Source organism: Eptatretus burgeri, chromosome 5 (assembly GCF_056783735.1).
Source record: "Eptatretus burgeri isolate ZD-2024b chromosome 5, Ebu_testis_v1, whole genome shotgun sequence".
Classification (NCBI taxonomy): Eukaryota; Metazoa; Chordata; class Myxini; order Myxiniformes; family Myxinidae; genus Eptatretus; species Eptatretus burgeri.
In genome coordinates this window covers 49,092,917-49,119,348 of record NC_140965.1, presented here as the reverse complement: position 1 = coordinate 49,119,348, position 26,432 = coordinate 49,092,917, and the positions used below count along the sequence as shown (strand labels likewise).

Sequence of the window (26,432 nt, the reverse complement as noted above, 5' to 3'; positions counted from 1 at the left end):
AGCTATAAACTGTCATCTCGGTATTTCGCAGGCAGGGTGATCTCACCATTGAGTTTGCTGTCACTCGGATGGACGTTAAACTGGACGTCTCATCTGTCACCATTAGTTGGAAGATGTTAGAGATCCCATGGTGTCCTTCGTGAAGAGAAGATGAGCTATCGTTGGCACCCGAAAGAAGTTACAAATTCCTGCCTAACTACTGCTGGGAGAGGGATGGCAAACTGCCCAGTATGACCCCAGGCCAAGAAACTGCTTTGGCAGAACCGACCCTCTGCAAAACACAGTATGGCACATCAGACCGCTACAATTGGCGAAGGAAACAATGGGAAGTTTATTGATTTCTCGTTACGTTGAAATGAACAAGGGCCTGAAGATTACACACCTCAAGGAGCTGCTTGCCTTTTGCCTGAAAATGTATTTTACGTTCAGCGGAAAAGTTTACGAACAAATAAAAAGGCACGCCTATGGGATCAGCAATATCAAGGATCATAGCGGAAGCTGTGCTGCAACGACTGGAATCACTGTTGTTTGCTATCTATCGACCGAAGTTGTGGGTACATTATGTTGACGACACTTACTTTCGTTATCATACAACGAGATATGATAAGCACTTTCAAAGAGCAACTCAATGCTGTCTTTCCCGACATTTAATTCACAATGAAAGAGGAAGCAGATCAACGGCTGGCATTCTTGGATGTTTTGGTTTCCAGGCAACCTGTGGAGCTTCAGACAACCATGTACAGGATTGCTGTGTATGTACCTCTATGTGTGTGCTGTGTATGTACCTCTACCTGGTAGAAACTGTCGACTCTACATCCCAATCAGGACATGAACTGTATTGCACAGCTCGGTAAGTGGCCAAAGCACTCATGCATTCCAACGGAATGCCTGGCTTGGCAAGCGATTACCAATTGCCGTCAATACAACTATGCACCCTGAAACGCCCGTGTAATGTCTGAATTTGGCAAATCAACACTTTTTGGGAGAGTCGGAACTAACTGGTGATACTTTCAAATATGGAGCTAACATTTTGTAATTCTGGTTAGTTTAAGAGATTCTCTCAGTTATTCTTGTGCAAAAATGAAATAAAGCCACAAACGTTAGTGTCTCCAGGTGTTTATAAGCTTTGCAATGTACCCAGTGATTCGTAGCTATGATGAACAGGCATTCGATATAATATGAGTGAGGGAAAGTGAAAAAAAAAAACTTTATTGTTAAGAAATCGTTGAGGCCTGTTTCAAGTCAAGGCATGGTTGAGCAGGCCAAAAAAACATGGTGGCTTCAGACCCCAGTGAGGTTACCCAGGAAACGAAGGTCTTAAGACCCCAGACAGCGAGGTGGGCAAGGATCGCCTGATGAAGGATATAATTAAATAAGGGTGTTCATTATCTTCAAAAGGGGGTGTTTTAATTAATCCAAATACCAAATTTTCACTCTTGCACTTCCTTGGAGTTTTTTTTTTCATATGCATGCAAAGTTTCAGGCTGCGAGGTTTTTTTTTTAAAATAGTTTTGGAGTTATGGAGGACACACACACACACACACACACACACACACACACACACACACACACACACACACACACACTCACACACACACACACACACACACACACACACACACACACACACACACACACACACACACACACACACACACACACACACACACACACTGCCTTCTTTTACATATATATATATATATATGTCTATATATATATATATATATGTTTATATATATATATATATGTCTATATATATATATATATATGTTTTACATATATATATACATCACTGAGGCGTGGCTGTACCGTTGATGCAGTGCCCCTGAGCTTCTTTTTTTTTTATAATATTTTTTCAGGGTGCCATTGATAACCCACCTCGTCTTTGCAAAATTCACCTTGGGATCTTTAACGTCGAAAAACGAATCCTGGCAGATGGTACATGCAGTCTGTAAACTAATGCTGGCAGTGTGGTAGACCAGTTTATCGTTCACCCGAGGGACACACAGGCATTGATGAATCACCCAGCCCGTGAAAAACGGGGTTGACATTTTTTAGGTGGGTTGAAAATCGTGCATACTTCTCAACTACCCTGACAAAACTTTAATTGAACAGCATTGGAAAGAAATGATGCTGTATGCTTCCTCATAAATTGTTCAAGTAGAAAGGAAGATCATTTGCATAATGGTTCAGCACGACATACCCTTTTCATTCCCACATGTATGATTACATAAGCATTTTGTGATGAACTTGAATACAGGGAACTACACAAATCAATAGAGTACCCAAGCCCGGCCATAATAACATGACCAGTCCATGGAATTTGAACTCAAACTCACATTGCTTGGCTGAACTCAATCATTATTACTATTATGATCAGAATACCTGCTCTACGGGAAATCTTGTTTCGAGTGTGAAACAAGTTCTTGTGACACAGCCCTTTATTTTGGGTGGTGTGTTGGCAACAGACCATTCCCTCGATCGTTCCAAAAAATAAATCACCCTGTCTGTTTGTCTTTGAGCACAATATCTCAAAAAGTTGTGGGCTGATTCGGACGAAACTTCGTGGACAGGTTGGGTGTGTGCCAAGGACAAGCTGATTCGATTTTGGTTCGAGTCCGGATGCAGATCCAACCTATCAATGGGATACAAAACGTAAACTGTTCAGCTTGGTGGACGTGAGCGATCTACCGATTGCCGTTCTTTTTTCATAATATTTTCATGATATTTTCATAACAGAATGAATGGGCACTAGAAAATCATCCCCAGAGATAACTCGCAGCACCTTTGTGAGGCCAATGTCCCGTGTCAGGTCGATGTGTGTTAGACATTTATTATATTCGACAGCAGGTAACATAAGGTTGCAGTGCCAATAAAGTGAGCTGCCACGTCATTAGAAAGGGTCTCCTAAATAAAATATAAGCATGATGTGGGTGGGAGAAAATTGAGAAAAAGAAGGGAAGAAAGAGTCAAGGGGAGAAAAGGAAGTTGGGTGAAGAAAAAGGGAGAATCGTGTAGTTGGGAAAAACTACAGAATGAGAATGGGAGAAGAGAAAAGGAAGTGAAGTGGAATATAAATATATGCACAAGAAGGGATGAATGTTGAAATGGTAAAAAAATTCCTCCATTTTGCATTCTGTATTTTGTAAACAGCTCTCGTTGATTCAGTGAGAATGCATGTCTTGGAAGTTACAATTTTGCTCCTTATCCTCTTGCTGTTGCTTCAGACAGTGGAGGTGAAAGATTAATAACATTTTCTGTTTCTCTCCACTTTTTATATAATCCACTCCCTCAGTTTCATTCTTTCCCTGATAAGGAAATACTGCTTATTGTATTCATTTGACATCCTTTGTGGTGTCGGTGAAGAATTTGGTGGTTTTGTTTCCTAAAAGTTTACTCGACGCATTAAAACGCTTTTTATCTCCGCCGTTGAAGGTGGATGGAGGTTTATTGGGTCGCCGAAATAGGTGACCCTTATTGTCAGTAATTCTGTCTGTTTGTTTGGATGTTTGTTTGGATGTTTGTTCATTTGTCATCAGCATAATTGGTAGTAAACGTGGGCTGATTTTGACCAAACTCAGGTGGTAGGTACATCTTATGACCTAGTGCTTTGGAAATTGTGATGGTTGCTAGGGACGCTTTGGTTCCCTAGCAACAACCGAAAAACCTTCAAAAAAAAAAAGGCCATTATCCCACGTAGGGTTATGAAATTTGGCACGAATGATCTACAGGTGATCCTCTATCAAATATATTCTGGTGTTTGTGATATATGGAATACTTTACCTGCAGCGCCCCCTACAATTAGGGTTTGCGCGAAAATTGGCAAAAATTGAAGGCCCCCTAGCGACCAGGTGAGTGCATCGATACGAATGAAACTTTGCAGGTTCATGGTACTCAATGAGTACTACAAATTTGCCTCAGGACATATTGACCGATTTTGCTTTGGTCAGGGGTCAAAGGTCAATTAGTGCAAAAATGGATAATATGCGAGAACTGGAGGTGCCTCCGCACCAAATGCTACTCCTCCTAAGGTTATGGTCGGATGGTCATGAAAATTCACACTAATCATCTGGTATACATTGTACACAAACGATCGAGCCGGATTTTCGATTTAGATCTTTGTTCACCCACAGCACCCCCTCGAACTTTGGGGATTTCCGATTTAAAACTGCATTTTCGGTACTTTTCATTCAAATGGATACCGAGTAGTTATCAGGAGATGAAACTGGATGAGATTTGATATGCATAATCTTAAGGTGATTCCCTATCTGCTGTATGACATCCATTTTGCTCTATATCTTATAGTTTCCATGCTCGGCGACCCATCGCCACCTACCTTGTTTCTTGTGTGTTTCTTTGTCTGTTTGTGAACAAAATATCTCAAAAACTTGTGGATGATTCGGATGAAATTTGGTGGAGAGCCTGTGTATGTGACGAGGACGAAATATTTCGATTTTGGTGAAGATCCGAATCTGGATGTGGATCTGAGAATTTTTTCAAAGTGATTCTTAACCATTGAGTGATCGGGCCAAAAACGACATATTACATTATATCTCAAAAAGTTGTGGACGGATTTGGACGAAATTTGGTGGCCATGTTGGCTATGCAACAAGGAAGAATTGATTAGATTTCGGTGAAGATCTGAATTCGGATCTAAAACGGAGAAATTTAAAGACGATTCTTCACCGTTCATTCATCGGGCTAAAACAATATATTGTATAGCACGATATCTGAAAAGTTATGGATGGAATTGAACGAAACTTGGTGGTTGAGTTGGTTAGGTGATGAGAACAAGCCAATTAAATTGTTCTGGTCCGAATCCAGATCCGGCCTATCAGTGGGATACAAAACGTAAACTAATCAGCCTGGCAGAGGTACTGCGCTCTACCGAGTGTCCTAGTTATTCTATGCAATAAAAAAGTGCAAGATACTTCAAATGATGGTGTTGGTGTGTGATCTTCCACAGGTGAGCAAACTCTTTGAGCAGATGGACTCCCTGTTTGGATCTGGTCTACCACACTGGAGCCACGGAAGCGAAAATGTTAGCTCCATCAATTATCCATTCGATGGACTGGCATCGCACTTTGACAGTCTCAAATGCAACATCAATCGAATGTTTGAACGTACCACACACATGCTCGAAACCAGTGCCCCGGCATTCCAAGGAATTCTTGGGCCCGAGTTGCTGAGCTGGTTCCAAGGAAGTCCGCAGCCTGCTCGACTGGCCCGAAGCATTCATCCTTTCATGCACACATCACACCGTGGGCTGTGGGACAATGACCCGTTCACCCTGTCTCGCCCGAGTGACTCATCTCGTGGCCCTTTCGGTCTATCTGAAATGCTCTTTGGTTTTATGAGAAAAATGGTCGAGAAATTTTCAGCAATTGGAGCTCCGGCACTGCAACCACTCGGTAAGATTTCCCACGAAAATAGAATTCCTGATGTAGTTTTTATTCGTTTATTCATTCCGGAGCCTCCACTGGAAAATGGCCGGACACGTTTCTTTCATATTCGGCACATGTATGCAATAACATCTGATCTGGGTACACGAGGCACATTGAATTATTTTGGAATCGGAGCCAAAATTCATGGGACACACGATTTCATTTCCGATTTGGGGGAATTAAAAACATTTTTTTCAACAGGAGAGAATAGTACAGGATTGGAAACAGTATATGCTTTGCGAACCATTATTTATTCATATACATTTTACCATCACCACCGCCAACACACAACTTTCAATTATTTATTTATTTATTTATTTATATGCACTTCACCATCACCACCCACAACTAACGCAAAACTTTTAATTTTCTATTTATTTACATATCCACTTTACCATCTCCAGTCCACTATCTGCATATTTATTCATGTCATTGTAAAATCGATATGTGCCATTTTTAAGGTGCAGTTGGGTGCGGTGTCCTCAATAAGAAATTTTGCATCCTTGTTTTTTAAAAATTTCTTACACATGGACTATTGATAATAACATCTAGATTCTATATTTCAGACTTCTAGGTGGTGTTGCTTAACTTGTGCCTTTGGAGATAACATTGAGAAAGCATGTGGTAGAGGAGAGGAGAAATGAAAATGGAGGATAAATTAGTTAGACAGGATGGGGACAAAACTCAGAGAAAAATTTGGAAGATAGGGACAAAAGGGGCATGGATGGAGTGTTTTATGTGAGATTTTGTGTATGTCATATCTCGATTGGCCATCATTTATCGTCTTGTTCTTAACATTTAGTGACGATTCATACAAGGGGATTATTTGAGGAAGCAAAGCATGTGACATGATGCTCATTTTACTTTTGCAAAGGCATGAACTTTCCCAGATCCAGATGCTTTGCAGATTGGAAAGAGGTTAGCTCACAGCACCTCCTACTGGGTGATCTGCTATTTGTATAATTCTCTGCCAAGGATGTCTTAAACAACATGGTGTATATATTATTATTGGTGATATTTAAAATAATGCTGACGATGGCTGTGTTTTTGAACTTGATTATTCTATAGGTGATGAAGGAAATGGAACTTGCCGTGAAGTGCGTTGGGCCAGTAAAGGTTGCAGAGAGAAGGAGAAGAATTGCAAGAGCTGTCAGACCCTCTTAAAAGGTTCTCTTTGTATTTATCAATTTTTACTCATCATGTGGAGTATGTTAGTATGTATAATGTTTACAAATGCATGTCATTCTTCAGAGTCAGTGGAAGCCAGGATTCTGCAGCACTCCTCTTAATCTACATGATGTCATCACCATTATCATAATTTCCATGAACCTCATCATAGTCCTGCAGCGTAGTCTGATATTTCAGATCAATTGTTCAAATTTGCATAAAAGCACCAAAATTGGTACACATGTAGAATAATGTATTCCGAACAATTCTAGATATGGAGCCACCTGAGATTGTGCCTTGATCAGCTTCGGCGACCATTTTCTAAAATGGCCGCCATTCTACTTTAGCGAAATTGGCTATATGCTCTTATTTTCTTATTGTATTGGTGGAAGATATAAGGAAAGTGTAAAATTTAGTAAATTGACCATGAAAAGGCATATTCAAATATTATGAGCCAGTATTTTCGGTAAAAAAGCCATTATTTGATTTGTAAATTGCTGCTCTCCTGAAACTTTTCGCTGAAAAGTACCCATTATTGCCTGGAGAACAAGAGTCAAATGATATTCATCACATTCAATGGGTTTGGAATCAACAAAAATTGCATTATAGATTACATACTTTACTCTATTTTGAAAAGGGAACTGATAATCGTGATAATGACAAACTCAGAAAATGTAGTCAAATTATTGCACACTTCACTTTGAAGTGGCTACGGTTTACTGTCTACTACCATTCTACCAGGACATATGGTACACGCATACATCAGTCTTGTACAATATGAGTTTCTGAGCTCAAGTGTACTGGCTCTGGATCAAGAAGTCAACATTTTTACAAGCAATGTGACTTTGCATTTGCACATTCTAAGCTTGGCCGATATCTCAGTCTGTGTCTACTGCGTCTGTCTACTGGCATTCTCCTTCACAAGCACACAGTCCAGTGCATTGCAGATTAGCCTTCTTGCATTTGCAGCGGCTTCTACAGCCTTTTTTGCAGCCGCACGACACCAGCTCGAAGCAGCTTTTTGAAGCCTCAGGGAGTGTGGTCCAGAGCGGTTCGTAGGACCCATCCTCTGTTTGCTGCCAGCCCCAGCTTCTTGGTGATGGAAGCACGGATTTTTGGACCAAGACCTGCCCCCAGACAGAGCCACCCTGGAAGACTGATCTCTTCACATGCTGTTCCAAAGCGTCGTAGGTAGGTGGGATGCGCTGGACGGAGTTCCTTTTGGTGAAGAGTTTCTTTCTGGCCTCGTTGACATCCGTATATGGACTGGTGCGGTCATAGAGGAGCACCACAAACCTTTCAATGCAGTGCATTGTGTCATCCTGGATGTTGACTGGCGTGGTGATCAGGGTCACAAGAGAATCTGTCAGTTCTGGAAACGAGTTCCATGTGGCCCAGGCAGATTTCTTCCCATGCCCCACGAATGCTGATACCGTGTCATATGCGGTCATGGCGTGCAAGACAGGGAGGGCACGTGCCTTCTGTGGACCGAGGGAGGCAGCTATTTCATGGGCAGGGATGTTGCGGTAGTTCTTGCCCGTCCCAAAGGCAATCCAGAGTTCATCCACGCATGGTAGTGCCTGGGCTTGTAGGCTTCCCAACACCACTTCCACCACTACCACCACCACAACAAAATACTTCTGAACCTGTCACTGATGCTGTGTGCGAAAATGGATTTTCCCATAAAAATGACCATGCTTCCCCAATACAATGGTTGGAAATATAATAAATCAACACAAATGACATTTGTATTGTTTTCCTTTGTAAATGCACATCACATGGAGTATTTATCACCTCTGAGAAACCTACAAAGAGAATAACAATGACAGATATCCCATGTTGTTAAAGTAGAATGGCGGCCATTTTCCAAAATGGCCGCCAAAGCTGACCAAGGCAAAATCTCGAGTGGCTCCATATCCAGAATTGTTCAGAATACATTAGTCAACATATGTACCAATTTTGGTGCTTTTATGAAAAGTCGAACAATTGGTTTGTTATGCTGTAGTACTATCATTGGTAACAATATCATCTTCATCACACAGAACACAACAGATGAAATTTTATGTCCTTGTACCTCAAAGCGAAGAAGATAATGTCTTCTTCCTCAAAGTAACGAAAATACCTTTTCTAACAGGGATACATCTTTCCCCACATTATTGTATAAATGACTGGGGGTGAGGGGGGGGGCATCAAAACACCACCATTTTGCATAAACATTGTGCAACTCGCATTGCAGTTTCCTGTGCGGCAACAACAGATGCCATTTTGTTGCAGAAGCTAACCTCCATAGAGGAAATGTAGAAAGGGGGGTACTAAATGATGTAGCCGATTAAGTGGTCACTATTCAGATGGTCATATTGTTGACTAATGAACAAGCCCATCCCAGCCACACCATGGATATACATACAGTACGTGCTGGCATTACGAACTATTGATGGCTGAGAAGGTTTCAACAAGGCAAGTGTATTTGGTTACAGGCTATAAAAATTTGCAGCCTTTATGACTCAGACTTGCAGAGTACCCGCCCCATGGGCCATCTTGTTCCAAGCACGCATACCTTTATTTGGGTGGTGTGTAGGCAACCGGCAGCTCTGTATATGCAAAAAAACAAGCCAGGTTATGTGCATGAAGCAAAAACATACCTTCTGCTTATTATTCAAAACTCCTCACTGCACTGGAAAACGTGGGGATAGGAATACTGCACTGTAAATGGTAGAGAATTGTAATGGTGGAGACCTGAAGGTGGCGCTACACAATACACATTTACATCGTGAATTTGCATCCATCACCCTCACCCCCCCCCACCCCTCCACCCCATCCTCATTCGTCAGGTTAGTCAGGATAGACGCACAAACTCATGAGTCAGGTCAGGCCATATTAGATCTGTGAATTGCTACAGGTATCATGTAAACCTGTACTAACCTGTTTCATGGTTGGGTTGTTGGCGACTAAACTGTGTCCGCCCCATCAGGTTTCTTGGTGAGGAGGGTGTATGATATGGACACAAAAACAGAAACCTGCCAAAGGGCGGAGGAGCTCCTTGTGAGCCAATGGCCATCCATATCCCGCGCCCAATTGTGTCTGCGGAGATCCTATTGCAATTGGGTTACTTTTATTTTCAGGAGGTTGGTGGCAGGATTTGCACTCCGGACACCCTAAAACCCGTCACTCTGCAAAACACAAGAAAAACGCAAAGAAAATCGAAAACCCACTCCGTGGGAGTACTTCCTGTACAGCTGCCCTCCGCAGGGCAGCTCTCCGGATGATGGGATTGGCGTAAAGCCTTCGGGACCCCCATTCTTTGATGATAGGAGGAAAACCATGGGGTAACCTTCCCGGGTCAGATTGCGGTAGTGTGTGTCGTGGTGCTGCTGATGGGTCGTTCACCAGACAGTGGTCTCCTTGGGTTAACCTGAGGTGGTCCTTTCAGGTGGGTGCCTCAAATTTCCTATCCCAAAGAGAGGATGATCACCTGTCTCTGTTATCTGTGCTCAAGTGCTTGAACATCGGTTGTGCAGCAATCTCTGAGGTTTGAAGACCGGAGAGTGGCAAGATCATGGTGAGTGGTGAGAACCTACTATTGGTCTCGTAGCTCTGATGGTTATCATACCCAAGGAGTTACTGTATCTGTGTCCAATAAGCTGACTCCAATCAAAATTGAGGAAACACCGGTCAACAAGCATATGATGAGTCGAAGGATTCGTCACTCCTTGGGTGTCATTTCCCTGGTCTCTGTTTATGCTCCGACTGAGGCGAGTGATCTCACCATGAAGGACACATTCTATGCAACGCTCGATTCTGTGGTTGATCAATGCCCCAGGGGAGATACTCTTCCAGTCTTGGGGTAATTCAATGCATCGACTGGAACTGATAGGGATGGTTATGAGGTGTGTGTTGGTCCCCATGGGTCAGGAACTATGAACCAGAATAGCACTAAGTTCCTTGACTTTGCAAGAAGTTACGGACTTAGGGTGGCTGGTTCATGGTTTCAGCACCCACAGGTTCATCGCTGGACTTGGTATTCCAACACTAGTGGTGTGGCAAAGGAGATTGACCATGTGCTTGTTCATGGTCGCTGGAGGATGATCCAGAACTGCAGGGTCTACTGGGGTGCTCAGTTCCTCAATACCGACCACAGGCTTGCGGTAGCATCTCTGAAGTTGCAGCTTAAATCTGGGAGAATGGTACCATCCCAGCCTCGGCTGGATGTTGGCAAGCTCGACGATGAGAGGGCAGCTGAGGAGTTTGCGAACAGGCTGAGTCGGGATTTGGGGGGTCTGGGTGCTTTGGGGGATCCTGAAGAGTTATGGAGTGCCTTCAAGATCACCATCCTTAATGTTGCTGGAGGATATCTTGGAACTCACCAGAGTGTGAAGAAGAATTTTATCTCAAGGGATACTGGATACCATTGACCAGAGTTGCAGGGACAGGCTTAATGGCAGAGCTGAGCTGTTCAGGGAGTTGAGGCTTAAAACTGTACATGCGCTCAGGGTGGAAAAGGAGGCCTATGTATGAGGAATCTGTGAGAGGGTAGAGCATCACCTGTGGTCAAGTGATTATTGTCCTGTTTACAGGGGAATTCACGCATTGTGTTCCTCCAAGCCCATCCCTTGGTGTACTGCAGTTAGCGCGGATGTTGCTGGTGTCTTGCCAGAGCAGTCCGAAGTGAACCCCGCTGGGTCGGTTACTTTGAGCGTCTGTACCAGGCTGATCCACCAGTTGTTGAGTTGGATGTCAGTGGTGTTACTATCCCTATTGCTGATCCTCCAATCACCTGTGATCCACCTTCATTTATGGAATCACATGCTGCAGTGAACCGGCTGAAATGGCGTAAAGCTCCTGGGATCTGTTGCATCCATGCTGAACTTCTCAAGGCTGGTGAAAATGCTGTACTCATTTCGATGCATGCAGTTCTGTGCTCTGCCTGGAACACAGGCATCATCCCAACTGACTGGAGGAGGGTCCTTGTTGTCACCTCTCTGGAAAGGGAAGGGTGATTGCCAATACTGCAACAACTACCAAGGGGTAACACTGCTGTCAGTGCCCGGCAAGGTCTCTTTGGGATAATTCTTGGTAGGGTTCGCCACCATCTGCTTGAGCAGCGGCACCCAGAGCAGTCAGACTTTACACCAAATAGGTCAACGATTGACCGTATCCTTACCCTTTGGGTTCTCACCAACCGCAGACGAGAGTTTCGGTAGGGGCTATTTGCAGTCTATGTTGATCTCTGTAATGTGTTTGATTCAGTGAATCAGGATGTCCTCTGGAGGATTCTTGGTCTTCGTGGGGTGCCACCAAAACTGATCAATCTGATGTCTGAACTATACTTTGTGAGTAAGAGTGCTGTGATATGTGGTGATGCCATCGCCAACTTATTTTCAGTTGTTACTGGAGTTCATCAGGAGTGTGTACTGCCCCCCACACTTTTCATCGCTTGTATGGACTGGATTTTAGGGAGGATGTCGGAGAGATCAAGCTGCGGTGCATCATTTGGAAGTGTCAAGATCTCTGACCTTGATTTTGCAGATGATGCAGTTATCTTTGCAAAGACTCTTGATATGCTTTTGGGGGCCTCGAGGTGCTGAATGAGGAGTCGGAGCTGCTGGCATTGCAGGTTTCCTTGGTCAAAATTAAGATCCAGGCTTTCAATGACATCTTGGATGCTGCTATATTGTCTGTACGTGTTTGTGGAGAGGATGTTGAGGTCATGGAGAGATTCACTTACCTTGGCAGTGATATTCATGTCTGCTGGCTGTGAGCCAGTGGTCAGTAGACATTTGGGTGAGGCATGGGGAGTCATTGATTCACCGGATCATGGGATGTGGCGTTGTCAGTACCTGTGCTGGAGGACGAAAGTCTGAGTCTTCAGGTCCTTGGTGCTTCCAGTCTTCCTCTACGGATGTGAGACTTGGACTCTGACCAGTGATCTGAGACAGAGACTTGATTCCTTTGGTACCAGGTCTCTTCGGAGAATCCTTGGCTGTCGCTGGTTGGACTTTGTGTCCAACGAGCGGTTGCTGAGAGAAATTCAAATAAGATTTTTTTACCTACATAGTCTGTGAGCATCAGCTGCGGCTGTATGGACATGTGGCTCGTTTTCCTGACGTTGATCCTGTTCACCAGATTCTCTCAGCGAGGGAGTCTCGTGAGTGGAGGAGGCCAATGGGCCAACCACGTTCCTCGTGGAAGCAGCAGGTTGATCAGCATCTCAAGGAGATGGGGATAGGCCAGGTATCTTCCTGGGGGATGGCCATATGGAGGCCCCTGGAGTACCATCGGAAAGTGGATGGATTGACACGCTGCTCCGGCGCATGCTCCCATACCTACCTGACCTGATCCTGTGTCACAAGTCTGGATGTAATCAGCCCAGAACTGTTGGAGGATTAGCAAAACACACAATCAAACACACAAACCCATAAACACACATAAACCCAGGTCCATGAATTATAGTAAGGATGCGATGCAAGTCGAGTGACCTGAGCTCATGTCTAACATTGATGGCCTCCATCCATTGTTGGGTGAAATGAAGCAGCATGTCCAAGGTTGAGTGACCTGGCCAAGCCTGACATTTATTTATTTATTTTTACCATAGTCGAGTCTCGTGGAAGAGCGAGTACTTGTTCAATGAACTAATCAAGCTGCAACAGGACAAAAGGAACAGCAGAGAGAGGGGGGGAAACACCAACAGCAGAGTCAAAGGCTAAGACAGAGGGAGGTGGACAAACAACAGGTGTGCGGAGAAATGGGGGGAGGGGGTTGGGGGGGTGGGAGATTTACGACGGTATAAAAGATCATGGTTTTGGATTGGGGATGATCTGACATGGTGGTGAACAGCTGTCTTAAAGTCGTGGTGGGAAAAATGAGATTGAAGAGAATGTGGAAGTTGGTTCCACAGTTGGGGAAGAAATGGGAACAAATGAGTAGAGAAGAGCAGTGATCCTGGATTTAGGTAGTTTCACCAGAAGGGGGTTGATGATGGACCGTGTGTGCCCTGCAGAAACCTGGGGTGTACAAAGCAAAGGAAGACCATACAGGAGGCTGTGGAAGACAGAAACCCCACCACATGTCTGTGATGGTGAATTGATAGGCCTATAGACACAGCTTCATTGAGGGAGATTCCAATAATCTTAAAGGCCTCGGTTTCCATGGCGTCAAGTTAAGCAAGATGTAAGGCAGGGGAGCCAGCCCAGAGGGGAGTGCAGCACTCCATGAAGCTGCGGATGAAAGCCTTGTAGGTCGATATGACTTCAGGTTTGCCAAGGAAGGACTTTGTACGATGGAGGATGCCCAGTCGGCGGCTGGCTTTGGATGCCAACTTTGAAATGTGCCTTGCCCAAGAAAGATCATGGCTGATAGTGAGACCCAGAAGCTTGAATGACTGAACTTCCTCAAGAGGATTTTTATGAAAGTAAATAAGAGTGTTTGCCAGATGATTCTTTCAGAGAGAGATAATGACATTGTGAGATTTCTCAGGATCGAAAGACATATTCCAAGTGTTTGACCAGCATGTGATTTTTTTTTTCAAGGTCTGAATAGAGAGGGAGAAAGCTCTCACCTGCATGTCTGAAGGATGAGGGATATCATGGCAGAGGGTGGAGTCATCAGCAAATAGTTAAAGTGGATTTTCCAGGGAGTCAGAGAGATCACTGATGAAGATCAGGAATAGGACTGAGCTCAGAAAACTGCCTTGGGGCACTCCATCCTTGACAGTGAGAGGAGATGAGAGAATTCCCCTTGAGTGCCACACGTCGCCTACGAGGGCAGAGGAAGCCAGTAAGCCATGTGTGGAGTTGACGTTGAAGTCCATAGATCGGCATGTATTGTGGTGGAGAAGAGCACATGTAGGATTTATGAAGGAGATACAAGGAGTTTATATGCATTTTTGAAATGATTTTTTTTTTCAAGAAGAAGTATTTATATTTCACTCAGATTCAGTTTAGAGAAAAGAGGAGGGTGGAGTGGAGGTTGGGGGGGGGGCGGTGGGATATAGAACCAGAAGCAGAAGTAAATTCAATATAAATGAGAAATGTTATGGAGTGAAAAATAAAGTATTTTTTGTTTGTTTGTTTGTTTTGATTTTTTGAAGCAAGGAGAGGGAATAGGATAATGTTGAAGAGATGGAAACAAGATACCTGGGAATATACCCAGGAAAAAAAAATAAGGTTCAACTTAGGTTAGGCTGGAATTTTGTAATTTGTTCAGGGTGCTGGAAATAGCTCGCCGACTCTTGGCAAAGCACACCGTAGGATCTTTAACGTCCACCAACTAATGCCAGCATACAGGACACCCAGTTTAACATCCATCTGATGGATGGCACACACATGGATGAATCGCCTTGCCTGTGAAACACCAGGATGACAGTTTATAGCTGGGTCAGGATTCATACCATGGTTAAGCAGCTTGGGGGCGAGTGTGCGTACCTCTAAGCCATCCTGCGAGAATAATCCGGATGATGAAGCATGATAATTCCCACCAGCGATAAATTCAAATCATCATAATTTTCAAGGTGAGACAACCAGGCTTTCTGAAAAGTCAGTGCCCCATATTTTACATTATATTCAGCATTGTCATTATTCGTTATCAACAAAATCATGATTGTAATACTGATGGTCATAATCGTAATAATTATCATCCATTGCTTTGACCATTGTTGAGGGTTTTTTTGGTTTTGTTTCAATGTGGCTCAACGACGAGCCTAAGTGTGTACTCTTTCATACCTTCTTGAAGACTGCCCAGGCCTTCTTGACTTGCATGAAGAACTGAGCCATAGCGTACAGCTGGTGGAGGCCTTGGGTTCACGTTACAATCAAACACAGCAAAACATGCACAGACGGATGATTGAAGCCACCAAGAAGCTTCAGCAGCTGATGGACAAGTTCGGTTGGGTGGCAAATATTAGTGACAGTCACAAAGACCCCCAGGCACTCTACATTAAGACGGTGAGATTGTGAATCGCATGTCACTTTTCTCTGATAACTATTGTAATGAGGCACACTTTGGTTCATCCTCTTTCTTCAGAGAGGTCATCCATGAGACAAGGTTTTCATGTACAGTCTATGCATAGCCACAAAGACATGGAGAACAGGATATTACCCCACCCGCATGAAGCAAAAAATGGGGTTAAGCACGTAGTTAACTTTGTCTGTCTCCTTAATTTAAATTCAATTTTTATATTTTGAACACTGTGGAGCACTAATTGGAACATGAACCTGAAGCTTAGCTCAGTACTTTGTCCATATGTGCAATCAGGATGAGATTCCATACAATTCGCCAAATTCAGAGCCAGAGTAGTAAGGTAATTGTTTTGGCAATCTGTTGGCTTGTCTGGCAATCAAACAAAATTGAAAATCATAACAACAACAAAAAAAAACTTACTCTTTTTCGGGATGTCATAAAGGACACAAACAACAGGCATGAATAACTAATTGACCATGTTAAATAAGGTGGTGTAAAAGACGGTGCATCAGCAGCAGTAAACTTCAGAAAAAGGGGGTTTTTTTCCTCCAGTCTTTAAAATATTTATTTATTTCAAATTAATTATATAATTGAACACTGTACAACACAAATCGCCTTGTTGATACTTCCAAAAAAAACTTCCATTTAGCAGTACTTGGACAAAATATGACTCCATTTTATGCCATCTCGACCAATCAAATTTGCCGGTTGCTCTCTCAGCCTGAGGAAATATCAAGATTCAGACAAAATAGTCGTTCATTGGAAATATGTATCATGCTCGGAAATGCAAAGCAACAGTTGAAAAGCCCCTTCCCTTTTTCCTTGAGCAGGAAGGGGAAAGAAGGCAAGGAGAAGGAGCCAGCTCAAAACCCCTGATCTTTTGCATATATAATACAAAAATGGCCCCCAAGAGGGTATCCTACTATATTTAATAAGACAATTCTCTGTATGTATGTGTGTATGTGCGTACATATAAATTTCATAGAAAACTAGAAAGACAGTCGGTAGAGTACATACCTCCATCAGGCTGGACAGTTTACATTTTGTTTCCCACTGATATCTGGATCCGGATCTGCATCCAGACCTTAACCACAATCTAATTAACTTGTTCTTGTCATTGACCCAACTCATCTACCAAGTTTTATGATAACCTGTCCATAACTTTTTGAAATATCAGGCTCTATATCGTTTTTGGCTCTGTCTCTCAATGGTGAAAAATCTTTTAAAATTTTAGGTTCTGGATCTTTTCCAAAATCTAATCAAATCACCATTGTTACACCTCCAATCTGTCCACAAAGTTTTGTCCAAATCCCTCCATCATTTTTGAGATATCCAGCTCAAGACAAACAGATGAAGAGGGGTGACAATATAACCTCTGACTAACTCCTCCCAAACCCCAAACCCACCTCCAAATTCCCTGCTTTCCTTCCTGAAAGTCCCTGTGATGTCCATCTTGTACACCACGTGTTCCCCGCCCCAGCCCTCTCCCTTCCACAGATCTCCTAATGTCTCTGTTCCCCACTGTTTTGTCCTTCCCACTCCCGCCCCTCTCGTCTCATGCTCCCCTTGCGGTGCGTTGTGTGTTAGCTCTCTTACAAGCCTCGACAATGTACACAAAAACAAACAAAAAACTTCTGTGGTAGAGGTAAAAACAGGGCTGGGCCAATCTCCAGCAAATTTTGCATGCATGTTAGCAGTAACCACAGTCAGGTCATGGGCACACCCTGCACCCCTTGCAAGGGAAGGGTAGACACGACTTACAATTTTCACCTAAACACATGCCACAATGCAAGTGCTTTACTGATGCCTGCTGCAGATTTGGGGGGAGGGGTGTGTGTGTGGAGTGGGGGAGGGGGGGATTATTATCCACGGTTCAACATCTATTTGCCCCACCTCCCGCACTATCCCCCACCCTCTCCCCTGGTTGCTTTCAAAGGGAGTGGGAGTGGGTGTTTTTTGTTCATGTGAAAGCAGACTTTCTTGAGTAACAGTCGGTGTTTATCATTCTTTTGCCAATTTAAATAAGGTACAATGTCTTTAAATCTTCTGCCTTGTGGGTTCCAACATTCTGCTTTAACGTGAGTCTCCCATCGTGTGCTGCCTTTTTGGCTGCTGGTTGCATCATTGGTTAGGAGTGCGGCTATGCCGCTGATTCAGTGCCCCTATTACCAGTACACTGGTGCTCATTTTGCCGGCCTCGGAAGGATGACAGGCTGACTCAACCCCCTGGTGTTAATTCAGTGGCCAACAGGGCTCACACCCAAGACCGTAGGATCCCAAGCCACCACCCTAACCGCTAAGCCAACACCAGGCTAACGTGGGTCAAAATACTTATTCAAATTGATAACCTGGTGTTGACTGAGCGGTGAGGGTGGTGGCTTGGGATCCTAGTCTTGTGGGTTTCAACATTTTACTTTAACGTGAGTCAAAAGACTTATTCAAATTTATAACCTGGTGTTGGCTTAGCGGTTCGGGTGGTGGCTTGGGATCCTGGAGTCCTGAGTCCAAGCCCTGTTACCACTGAATTAACACCAGGGGGTTGACTCAGCCTGTCATCCTTCCGAGGTTGGTGAAATGAGTACCAGTGCAGCAGCCAAAAGGTTGCACACGAAGGGAAGGGGTATTGATGGATTTATTAAATCTGGTATTGGTGTGGTGCAGGCATGATGGGCCGAATGGCCTCCTCCTGTGCAAAAATTTCCTTGTAATTCCTTGTAATTTCTTGTTAAAAAAAAAAAAGAAAAAAAAGGTGGTAATGAAAACTAAGTTGTTTGTAAGTTATTTTTTGCATACTTCCAGTTTTACGTTGCTCAAAGCTGCTTATTAATAATCATTTGAAGAAAATACCAAAGAATCACATCTATTTTGCAAAGCAATATACTGCATTAGTATCTGAACAATGATACTATCAGATCCAATAGCAGAAGAGATGTTAAACATCTTCAATTTTTATTTTATTTTACAGGGTCTCAGGTTCATGTAGGAGCACGCGTGCACACACACACACACACACACACACACACACACACACACACACACACACACACACACACACACACACACACACACACACACACACGCACACACACACACACACACACACACACACACACACACACACACACACACACACACACACACACACACACTGGACTTGACTTGACTTGACTTCAGACAAAGCCACTTTTCTCTCCAAACTCAGCATGGCAATTTATGAGGATTTCCCTCCTCCCCATAGATGCCAACCTAAGGGGTTTATCCACATTCTATCCTTTCGATGCTGACTTGGCCAGGGTCAGAATGAAACAGCCGACCTCCCAGACTAAAACTGAATGCTCTAAATATAACCATTATGCCACCAATTCTGGATCTGTGGGAAGTTATTCACATGTTACACACATACATGATTTTATTGATGCTCTGCTGTAGATTCCTCCAGTCCGAAGACCCTTTTCGTACAAAAAGATTATCGGGCTGTGATCGGTGATCGCTGATGGTTCCCGGCATGGGCGTCGATCCAAGCCAAAATGTGGGGGGGGGGGGGGACAGGTAACTGGACCCTTCTCCCAAGGTGTTCCCAGGCAATAGATCACCATGACAACTGCTCCCCACGAATCGATTAGGCGACATGAACAATGGACTGCAATGTTATTTTCAGTTCCAGATATGGTATATTAATACATGTATACATTCAGGTACATATACAGGTACATATACTGTACTGTATTTATCCAAATAGAGTGTGACAGTTCGGAACATTGGAAACGAACGTATTTGCCAACTCGTGGGGATCCAGTGCTGCCAACCGATCACTGTGGACATGGCAAACGATGAGATGGTTCAGTCTTTGTTGACTCATCGTACTTCTCAGCCAGGTTTTCAGATGCCTGGGTGCACTGAAGAAGCGCTCAGCCGAGCAGGAGCTTGCTGGGGAGATCATGAGCAATCGGAGCAACCGTTCAACCTGCGGGAACAATTGGCGCACCTCCGGTACCATCTTTTAGAAGATGGCTTGGTAATCCTGAATACAGGAACCGGTGTACTGCTTCTTGAAGAAGAGCAATTCTTCTTTCAGCCTCTCTGACAATCTGGATAAATGGTAACGGTGTCAAGGTCATACTCAGAGAGCAACATCTTTGCGAGGCTGCCGTACCATTGCACGTCTGTAGAGGTGAAGTACATAGTCATATTCGACGTAGCTGAATCGAGCGCTGTGAAGTATTCTGCTCTATACGAGTCTTCAGCCGTCGAAAACTCGTGGGGGGGGGGGGGAGAACCTCAGTATCCGGTCTACGAGGAGCTCTCCTCTTCCTAGGAGGAGCGAAAGGGTCAATGCCGTGTTCTTCCATCTGTTTCTCCACGTGGACGAATGTGTCATGAAAGGCCTCATTGCTGCGAAGGTGCTATATCTGCTCTTTCACACTCTCGCCCAACTGTAGCATACCCGCTACAGTCTGCGCTGGCGCTTGCAGGGCTCTGTTAAACCCTTCCATGCACTGAAAGAGCGGTAGCGATGCATGCAGACGGAGCAAAACTTTCCCAGTCACAAGGTTTCCTCGAATGCCACTTGCGCGACAGCCAGTGTTCGAGCCGAACTCTGCGGAGGCCTTCTCGTGTGCATCCAAAATGGACCCGAAGTTCTGGATGACTGCGCAAACATCATTCGCGTGAGTGAGCCACCGCGTAGGGCAAATTGGTTTCAGTCCGGTCGGTGAGGCGGAGATGGGGTCATCAGAGTGCAATTTGAGGTACAGGTGTTTGAACTTTCCAGACTGCGAGTACAGTTTGCCAAGTTCCTGCACACAGTCTAGAGCATCTCGAATGAAGTTCGCACTCACCGTCGCCTTTGAAGTGATCAGGTGAGTGATGTGCGTGCCGCAGTGGACGTATTTCACAAGTGGCTGAACCTTCTTCACTTCAGCTTGGCATCCGAGGTATGATGTTGACATATTGCTGGCTCTATCGTACGTTTGTCCATGGAGATTTGTAATAGACAGCTGTAGTCTGAGTAGCATGTCTTTTAACATCGTAGCAATAGCAACTCCCATGGTAGCGTTTATTTCGTACAAGCCAATGAGATCCTCCTTAACGTCGAGGTCCGATCCCACGTATCTGATGCATATCACCTCTTGCTCTATGCCACGGATATCTTGCGTTCCATCCACTATCACCGTGAACTGGACCGACTGCTCATTGATGTCTTGGCATATTTCTCTCAACACAGCGTGACTCATTATTGACAATATCTCGTTTTGAATTTCAACGCTTGCGTAATTTGTTGTTCGTTTCAACCAGTTGGCCAGGTTTGCGTCATCTTCAGACCGTCGGCTCAGTAACTTCTTGAAGTTTCCCTCCGAGGCATCTTTACCTCTAATCGCACAACCTTCTTCTGCCAGGTATCTCAAGGAAGTGATAATCTTGACAAGAGTTTTCCGGGCGAGGATTTGATCGTTTTTGATCTGAGTTTCTATCTGTGCGGGTACGTCGGTCTGCTTAAGGGCATTGATTTTCTCCATGGCGATAGCGTGCGGCTTGCTTTTCTGGTGAGCGTGGAATTTCTGTAAGACCTTCCAGTTGCAGAAACCACTTCTAATGAACGTGTCTTCGAAGCTACCTGAGCAAGCGCCGAACAGCTTCTTCCTACTTGTACTCACGACATGTATAGCACGGAACCTTACCGAGTCGCTCATCAAAATGAAGCCATGGGAAGTCTTTGAACCATTTCGCTTGAAATTTCAGCGTTCGGTTAGCCAGAGTCTGATTGGGATCGAATCCGGATCTGGTTGATGTGGCTTGAAGAGTTCAGGACACTCATCATCATCACTCACAGAAACAGCTGCACCAACTGCTGAATCAGATGCCTCAATGGCGGGAGGCAAGGGGGGATCCATCCAAACCTCGTCAGTAGGGTCTTTCGCCTTCACCTCTTTTGAAGGACGGAAAAACTCCAGGATCTTGGTATTTTGCTTCTCCATGTTAGGCGTCTAATGACCTGCGCCCCGTTCTGTAGCGACGCAGGCTGTGACACATCGCTGAGCCGAACGCATATGCTCAACGTAGGTACCTACTGGAAATTCCTAGTTTTGTTTTCAGCCGTGTACACTGTATGAGTGTGAGCGACAGAGATGCCGTTAGTGGGTGTGAGCGGCCAGCCAGCGCCGTGTGTAGAAGAGATGGTGCATATAGGGGGCGATGGTAGTGTACATCATGTACACTACCATCGCCCCCTATATGCACCGTACAGTACATGTTCAGTACATGAGGTATATCTACAGCGTGGAGCTGCATGGTATAATTACAAGAATAGCAACGAAGGCTTATCGCTGCATACCAACAGCTATTGCTTGATTTTTTTTGCATTTTTCAAATAGGCATGGGACTTGAAATGTGGGGGGGACAGAATATACTCTGTCCCCCCCTGGTAAAAAAAAAGTGGGAGGGACATGTCCCCCCCAGGATCGACGCCCATGGTTCCCGGCATAATCAACTCATAATATTAGCCAATTGGTAGCATTTGAAATTTTTCCTCATGATGAAAGCGTTTTTTTCCCCCCCAAAAAGCAGAACACCTAACCCTAACACCAGGATTAAATGCACTTGACGCTTCCCTCTGGGAACCATAATAAAAAATTCAATAATTAAAAACCCAAATAAAGGGTGAATGAAATAACAAAATTTTTTTTGCAATATTTAGATAATTGAAAAATGAAAAGAATTAAATGATTAGAAATAAAATTATTTGTAAATTAAATTGATAATTGGGGTGGGGGGAGGGGTGGCTGGAATACTGGAATTGAAAATTTAAAATTTTGAAAATTAACAATAATTAAATAATCAAATGATTGAAAAATGAAATAATTGAGAAATCAAATAAATAGGAATTGGAAAAAAAAAATTGCAATTGGAAAAAAAAGGCACCGGTAATTCAAAATTAAGTGATAAAAATTAAACTAGAAGGGCACTTGGTGGAGCGCATGCCTCCACCCTGTAATGCCAGATCCATGAGAACATATCGGGCCCGATACATTTTTGAAATATCATGCTGTACAGTACTATAACATTTTTGGCCCTATCTCCCAATGTTGAAGAATCACTTTTAAAAATCCTAGTAGTCAGATCCAGATTCGAATCTTCATCAAAATTAAATCAATTTGTCATGGTCAAACACCGAACCTGTCCACCATTTTTCGTCCAAACTTTTTGAAATATCATGCTATATATCATTTTGGCCCTATCTCTCAATGGTGAAGAATCACTTCAAAAATTCTAGGAGTCGGATCCGGATCTGCATCTTCACCAAAATCTAATCGGTAAGTCCTTGTCACACACCAAACCTGTCCACAAAATTTCATCCGGATCCATCAACAACTTTTTGAGATAACCTGCACACAAACAAACAAACAGACAAACAAGCTGACTAACATATGTTGCAAAAACTTCGTTTTGGCAATATAACAAGCAGTCATAGACTGGTACTTACGAAATCGTCAACTTGGCCTCTGACATTGTCTAATAAAAGCTGTCTCTTGAGAAGGTAGCGACGCAAACCAGATTCTGTACCAAACCATCAAAAATCGAATGTTTGACCTCACTGTGACCGATTTTGACCAAAATCTAATCAGCGCGAGCCATCACCATCCTGAATCACTTAGTGTAATTTGACATTGGTAGCTTCTTCTGTTCTCGAGTTATCGTGCCTACAAACAAACACACACACAAACACACAAACACACAAACACACAAACACACAAACACACAAACACACAAACACACAAACACACAAACAGATGACAGAAGTCATCAATATACTTACGAAATCTTTAGATTTCGTAAGTAACAAACAATAAGATGAGGTCGTGCAGAGCAGCACGATACTCGCAAAATCCATGACAAATTTGACCTCAAAAATAATTGATGGTTGAATTCAATGACCAAATATGAAAATCCTCTTAAAATTTCAAGTCAATCAGATAAAAATTGAGGATTTCAGAACACTACCTTAATTGTTGTCTTTTGGCCTATGTTGACCTTTTGACATTTTGACCTCAAAATCAATAGGCTTCTTGCTTATGACAAACTCGACCATGTGGTGAAATTTCGTGAAGATCGGTTTAAAATTGTGACCTGCAGGCGACAAATAAACAGACAGACAGACAGAATAACAAAATCGACTGACCAATATACTTGAAAAATCTTTGATTTTTCAAGTAACAAACAATCAGAAAGGGGTGAAAACCTAACCTCCTTCACCTTCGGTGGCGGAGGAAATAATGGAAAAATTATTCTTCAAAAAGCTGGACACAATGGACACCAAGACTAAACCATGTCTCCCTCTGTCAACCATAAAAACATTGGCTAAGATGTCTCTTCAACATAATACTGTATACATACTCGTATATGTATAGACTCTGCCAGCAATACCATTGAAATAACGAACCTACAGCTAAAGGATTTTACGTTTCAATTCCTGTCGCCGTCCCAGGTAATGTCTCGTAAAGGTGATGGACCAGTGCAAGCTGACACAGAGGTTACGGTGAGTGTGCTCGATTCTCCGAACCTCACGTTTACTTTACCTGGAGAGCTCGAGTGGAATGACCCCAAGTTTTCTGAAATGTTGGCTGCACGAGCACTGGAGAAATTTCGGAAACACATCAGGTTGGTTTGATTTCTATGCAAAGAGAGATGTTTGACAGCCATGTTTTACTTTATTCAAGGAGAGGTAAAGTTCATTATCATTTCAACATACCTGACTAGCATCACGATTAGAACAAGCCTGTCTATCAAAACTCAACCTTGCAACTGATGGCTTCCTGGTTTTTATTCGATATCTCCAACCACTGATGTTTAACTATTTTGTGCTGACACATTACAGTTGCTAAGATGAAATAGCAATCATATTTTCCCTCGCCAGAGGAGAGGGTATTGCATTTGGGTTCGTTTGTTTGTCTGTTTGGCTGTCTGTCTGCACAGAACGTGAGTATGTCTATTAATTACGTACTATTCAAATGTGATTGCCTATTGATTATGTACCATTGGAATGTGATTATGTCTACAAATTACGTGCTATTGGAACATGAGTACATCTATTAATGAATTACATCCCATTGGAACATAAGTATGTTTATTAAATATGTACAATTGCAATGTGAGTATGTCTGTTAATGACATACTAATTGCGTATTGAAATATATTAATTACATCTTTTATTAATGATGTAACGCATCAGCACACAAACACCACATGAAACAAGTTCTGATGAGGGTCTGCAATCTCTGATTGCTCTTTCTTGTTTGTCTGTCTTTTTCAGCAGTGAGACCACGACAGCCTAACGGATATCATGATGCTTCCACAGTGGCTTCAAAGCCTCACTTTGTCAATTTACAACACAATATGTAGAGCCTTTACTTGTTAATAGTTCTCATGTGATTAACTCCACATGTTCAGGATTAAATAAAAGACCAAAATTCAGGAGGAATCCGAACAGGCAAAGGAGTCGTCAGGAGGAATTCGGGTTTCGGCTGCTGCTGCACTATTCTCGAACCTATCCAGGCACAGCCAAGTGAGCCTAACAAATTTTTTTTTTCAAGAGTTCACCTCTCCATAGACACAGGAAATGAGAGAAAAGAAGTGGAGAAATTTTTTTTGGGGGAAATATAATTGAGCAACGACACACGCACACACGCACACACACACACACACACACACGCACACGCACACACACACACACACACACACACACACACACACACACACACACACACACACACACACACACACACACACACACACACACACACACCTATCTGCAGACTATTATGCCGCTATATCAGTTGTGTCTTGATAAAAGTGTGTTTGGTTGACTTTCCGCTGTAAATGAGCAATTACCATGAGATATTGTAGTTGTTCAAATACGGTGACAAGCAATAATGCCGATTGGGTGACTCGGTTTGGCAGGCATGGCCATGTTTCCCCTTTGGAATAGGTCATAAATAGTCACAATAATCCAACCCAGTGAATAGATTTCAGCATTGCCGAGCATTTCATTTTGGTCGCCCCCCCCCCACCTAAATTTGATACTGCATTTTAAAACTACCCCCAGCCTCATGATTACTGCAGATGCCAATAAAGCATTCAACATGTGTGAAGATATTGGTATCCATTGTATTTAAATGCTTAAACTGTCACTGAAATTGGTGATGATGTCATTTGTTTGCATTGGGTGGAATGACATGATATTACAGTTTAAAATTTATCTGAGATGGTGGTGAACGGCACTCTTGAAGACCTGGAAGAAAGAATGAGATTGAAGAGATGTGGAAGTTGGTTCCACAGGTCGGAAAAATGAGGAACGAATGAGGGGAGATGAACAGGGGTTCTGGATTTAGGTAGTTTCACCACGGTGGGGGGGGGGGGTGGTTAACAGTTCTGCAGAAATCTTTGAGGGCAGGGAAAGCAAGGAACTATCAGAGGGTGCAAGACCAGAAAAGAGGTGGTAGAAGACAGAGAGACCACCGACCTGTCTGCGGTGGGAGAGAGATAAGCCCGTAGACTCAGCTTCATTGTCGGAGATTCCATTGATCTTGAAGGCCTTGGTTTATGTGGTGTTCACCGACAATGCAAGTCACAAGTGATGAGGCCAGAGGCGCAAGCATGCACGGTACTTTATTCCAAGTTGTTCCAACACGTGATGCTTGGCAGGTGGCGCTCAAGTATATATTAAACTGTAATCTGCATTCTGCACACTTTCTCCCCTCCAGCCCTAAATGGCTAGAGTTAACAGACAAAATCCTCTAAATGCTGAGGACACTTTCTGAGCCATACAGGTTGAACAGGGTGACTCGGAGACACATAATCAGATTCTTCCTG

The 26,432-nt window shown here is 43.5% G+C and overlaps 1 protein-coding gene across 1 annotated transcript in view; it reads left to right on the top strand.

The window, feature by feature from the left end:
- Window positions 1-25,711, top strand: part of LOC147026393 (clusterin-like) — an 89,304-nt gene extending 63,593 nt beyond the window's left edge. Inside the window, 5 exon segments of the mRNA XM_085883576.1 lie at window positions 4,967-5,411; window positions 6,513-6,611; window positions 15,339-15,550; window positions 24,049-24,221; window positions 24,874-25,711. Of these exon segments, the coding sequence (XP_085739702.1) occupies window positions 4,967-5,411; window positions 6,513-6,611; window positions 15,339-15,550; window positions 24,049-24,221; window positions 24,874-24,895 (951 nt within the window). The 3' untranslated portion in view covers window positions 24,896-25,711.
- Window positions 25,712-26,432: the final 721 nt, after the last annotated feature.